General features: G+C 40.8%; 1 protein-coding gene across 1 annotated transcript in view; it reads left to right on the top strand.

The window, feature by feature from the left end:
- SOX17 (SRY-box 17) overlaps positions 1–502 on the top strand; it is a 2,305-nt gene extending 1,803 nt beyond the window's left edge. The window contains exon 2 of the mRNA XM_011359202.1: positions 7–502. Coding sequence (XP_011357504.1) covers positions 7–279 — 273 coding nt within the window. The 3' untranslated portion in view covers positions 280–502. The remainder of the gene's footprint in view (positions 1–6) is intronic.
- Positions 503–4,799: the final 4,297 nt, after the last annotated feature.

The raw sequence follows: 4,799 nt of genomic DNA on the forward strand, positions 1-4,799 counted from the left end.
CCGCAGCAGCACCCGCCGGGCCCGGGACAGCCGTCGCCCCCTCCCGAGGCGCTGCCCTGCCGGGACGGTGTGGACCCGAGCCAGCCCGCCGAGCTCCTCGGGGAGGTGGACCGCACGGAATTTGAACAGTATCTGCACTTTGTGTGCAAGCCCGAGATGGGTCTCCCTTACCAGGGACACGACTCGAGTGTGAATCTCCCTGACAGCCACGGGGCCATTTCCTCCGTGGTGTCCGATGCCAGCTCTGCGGTATATTACTGCAACTATCCTGACGTTTGACAGGTCCCCTATCCAACTCAGCCTGCCGGCCAGAAGCACAGTGTTACACACTTCCTGGAGGAGCTAAGGAAATCCTTAGCTTCATGTTGTTTTGTTTTGTTTTTAAGTTGCCTTGGCATATAATTTATGGTAATTTATTTTGTTTGCCACTTGAACAGTTGGGGGGAGAAAATTGAGGTGGTGTTTTAAGATTTGGTGAGCTACTTGTTTCCTGCAATGTCATTGTCAAAATCCTATTTCCAAGTTCAAGTTTACCAGTTTTGAATGTCCTAGAACTACTTGCTCTGTTGCCCGAAAATTTATTGATCAAAGAAATTTTGTCTCTGGTGTGTTTTTTCAATCCTTAAAAAAATAAAATCTGGAATCCTACTTTTTTCACTCTGCAAGTGCCTCTGTCACAAAAGCCAATTTTTTGAGACTCATGTTAAGTATTAATAGGATTAGACATGTTTTAAGGGTGACACTTAACATATAGATACTGTAAATTTCTCATTTTCTTATAATAACAGACATAAATGACTTCAAGGAGAAGCCCTAAAAATGAACATTAGGTTATCGAGATCTGTTGTAATTGTTTTTGCTAGGAAAAGAAAAAACTCACCAATGAGCCTACATTTCAAGTGATCTTAGTCTCTAAAAAGTAATGGTTAACCTTAACACTATATACTTTCAATTTTAATGTATCACTTTCACCAGAGGAGAATGTTCAAGTAATTTTGGTTTTCTAGTTGTTGAATCTTGAGACCTGTTTAATGAGGCTTAGGTTTTTAACCCCTTATCTGTGTTTCACCAATAGTTTATATTCCCTCTCCACATCGAACTTGCCTTTAATAATCCTCATATGTCTACACCTTGGGAAATAGTGTTACTGGGTTAATAATTTGAAGGAGTCATAGGAACAAATAAAATGTGCACTGTGACCTTAACTTTTTATGAACCTTAGCATCTGTAATTTCATTAGGATATTTTGGTATTATGGGCTAACTGCGTATGTGGCCAATTGTATTTCTTGACACTGGTAGTTCTTAAGCTTTGGAGGGGTCAAGAGATGACTTGTATGTAGTGTGTTTTACAAATCCAACTAAAACTACATCCCTAGGGCATCACTCTCCTGCCATTATAAGGAAGAAACTGAATCGCAGGGTTACGAAGTAGGGGGTTAGCCCCAGTACTTGTTGGAGCACTAATTGCTGTTATCCTTTCCATCATATTTTGCCAGATTGAGACATAAACAGAAACAGACGACTTGGGCATTTCCTGTGCCAGGTGTTTCATCAGTGCTATTTGGTACTGAATCTGAGCATAATCAAGCCTGTGAATTTAGGTGCTAGTCTCCTCATTTTTCATGTGAGGAGACACTGAGCCCTCACCTGCCACATATGTAGTGAAAGCTTGGTGTTAACAAGTTCTTAGAACATTTGTTCACTGCTTTCCTATGTGCCAGGGCATATCCATGGGCATTGAGAGAACTTGCATTCCCATGTCGAGAAACTATATAGTTTTCCATACTGATAAATGTCTACGAGTAAAAGGAACTGATAAATTTCTACAAGTAAAAGGAAAGGGTAAGAGGATACCTTAAAGCATTTATTTTGAAGAGGGATACTCGCTGAAATGGTTGTCTGGATTCTTCTGAGAAAAGGCAGGGTGTATGTTCTTTAGAAAGGGTTCAGGATAGAAAGTTTCGGTGGGGAAAGGTATGTTTATATTGTTAGGTGTAACAGGTTAACTTAAAAAAATTGAAATTATAAACTTTGCCCCAGGGTTATATCTATAACTAAGTGTTGTTGTTGTTGCTGTTGTTTTTGCCTCCAGCTCTCTACCTTTTTCCACATTCATTCTTTCTCCAAGTCCAGACAGGTTCTGCTTCTAGCCTGAGTTCCTTCCCCAGGAAGTCCCAAGAGTTCTTAATAGATGAGCAGACGCCTCACTTGCTCATGTTCAAGGTTGAGTCATCAGTTCAGATCACACTGGACATTTTAACATACTTGGTTGGCCCAAGGAGATTCAATCGTACTCTTGGCTGCTACCTCTTGACAAAATTAAAATAAATAGAGAAAAGAGGAGAGGAGAAAAGAAAGATTGCTTTTAGGGGTAAGAATCAAAAGTCCTGTTAAGTTACATTCTTAAACACCAGGTACAGGGGAGAAAATAATAAGCAAAAATTTTAGACATTCCCAATGCCTTCCATCCCAATTAGTCTTCACAATAATTCTTGGGGACAGAAGCATTCATCCATTTTTTCTCTTTCCTCAAGCAGACTCAGATAAAGTGACCTTAGGTATCAGTTAGTGTGATTCTTTTTTACTTTGGAAACACTCATAAAATATACATTGTTTTCGTCCCAACTTTGCTTCTGAGATACTTTAGAAGTATGTCAGGTGGTAAAAATCCAGGGCAGCTCTCACTGAGTTCTAAGCACTCTTTGATGTCTTGTGTATTTGAATTAACCTTAGATGACTGCTGGAAGGAAGCTAGGAATCCCCTCTCCAGGAGCGTGCATACATGCACATACACAGTATTTTAGGCATGATTTTAGGCAATTCATGACCCGTTATAACCCATCTAAGGGTTGTAGGAATCTAAGGCTCTCAGATTTAGAAGCCCTGATGGCGAAGGTTTGTTGAGAAGCATGGCACCCAAGCATTGAAGCAAAAAGGCAGTTTCTCTATATTTAAAAGCGCAAAAAGATAGCTTAAGAACTCATGTTACTAAGTTCTCCCTTCTTGAGATTTGTGAATCAAGGAACATGGGGAGTAGTATGTCCCCTTCTCCAAGTGTAAAGGAAATTCGTGATGCCCTGCCAAGGTGAATATATCTTTTCCTTTGCGCAGTTGTGATGCTGGTGGTGGCTAGTCTCCAAGGTTGGCCCTGCGCACCATACATTGGGTATTTACATCCTTGTATAAACTCCTCCCACACTGAATCTGGGTTGGACTTGCTACTCTAACCCAATAGAATGCAGTAGAAGTGACTCTGTGCTAGCTCTGGGACCAACCCTTAGGAAGGCTTGGCAGATTCGTTTCTTGTATCCCTGGGAGTCCTGAGCTACCGTGTAAAAAGTCCAATTACCAAGGTGGTGAGACCATATGGAGAGACCATGTAGAGAGGAGAGGCCCTGTGACTCCCTTAGAAGAGAGGGCTTGGCCTTCCTGACAGCTGACCCCTGCTGCTCTCCTGCCTCCATCTGATTGGAATTCAAGAGAGGCCAGAATAATAATTGCCCAGATGAGCTCAGGCAATCCACAGGTGGGGGAGATTAAAAAAAAAAAAACAAAACAGTTATAAGCCACTATATTTGGGGGTGTTTTGTTGTATAGCAACAGATTATTGAAACAGTTGTTCTCTTTAAATAACCTATTCTTGTTTTTAAGTATAGGAATGTGGGCACTGGTGGTAAAATCAGGAAAAGGGCTTTGGGGCCTGTCAGAGACACCAATACAGTTTTAAAGTGAAGGACAGAATGTAAAACTTGGACTCGAGGTTAGCTGACTCTGCAATATCACCAAATGCATAGACCTCCTCTTTCCTTAAGCAGGCGGAGATGAAATGACCACAGGTACCAGCTAGCAATTGTTTTTTCAAGTATTAAATTTGTCTCTTTTTTTGTGGTTTTATTTTGGAAACAAATACTTAAAGGGTACATTGCTCCCCACACCCCACCATCTCCACTTTTGAGGTGTACTTTAGTAGTGTGTCAGGAGGTGGGAATTCAGCCCTTTCATGGCTGGGCTATCCTGACTGATGCCAGCATAGAGTCTACACATCTCTGAGAGATCGAGAACAATGACTAAGAGGGCATTTTCCTTCCCACTGAGACACTGAATACTTCTCTGTTAAAGCTACCAGGATGGTCCGATAAATTTCAAATAAACTTGTAAGTTACTTATTAACAAGCAGCTAAATGACGATATCACAATGAAACTATATATTTGACTTATTCTTATCTCGGAATATTATTGTACTTTTAATTTGAATCATACTACAAAAGACATCAGCTTCTTCAAACTTGTGCTGATATCAGGAAAAGCACATACAAGAAAAAAGAATTCAGAGAAAATGGAATGGGGTGCTATGAACCAAAATAGATCATCTCTGCTTAATGTTTTTAAGTATCCCACTTTATTTTATTTTTAATATTCAGAACTGTGCCTGTCACATAGTAGAAGTTCAACATTCCCTACCTCCTCCCATTCCCCTTTGATTTCTTTTGACAGTTCTGGACAGGGGGAGAAATTTTGCACCCATTATTTCAGCATAGATTTATTCTTCCTGCTTAAAAGGTGTTTCCTTCTGAGTCCAGAATATTCACCTGAAGAAAAGTGGCATTTATGTCCCTACCCATCCCCATCTGGAGTAAGATGAGGAAAGTCAGGCTCCTGTTCCTCTGCATGATGAGCCTGTGGCAGACAGAGCATCTCCTCAGGTAGCACCTGTCCCTATTCCTACCTTCCTTCTAGTGAGAAAGTTACTGTGTTTTTTCTTCTGAATTATTAGGCAGCTTTATGAGAACCAACAAT

The sequence above is a fragment of the Pteropus vampyrus genome, unplaced genomic scaffold (assembly GCF_000151845.1).
Source record: "Pteropus vampyrus isolate Shadow unplaced genomic scaffold, Pvam_2.0 Scaffold45, whole genome shotgun sequence".
In the NCBI taxonomy this organism is placed as follows: Eukaryota; Metazoa; Chordata; class Mammalia; order Chiroptera; family Pteropodidae; genus Pteropus; species Pteropus vampyrus.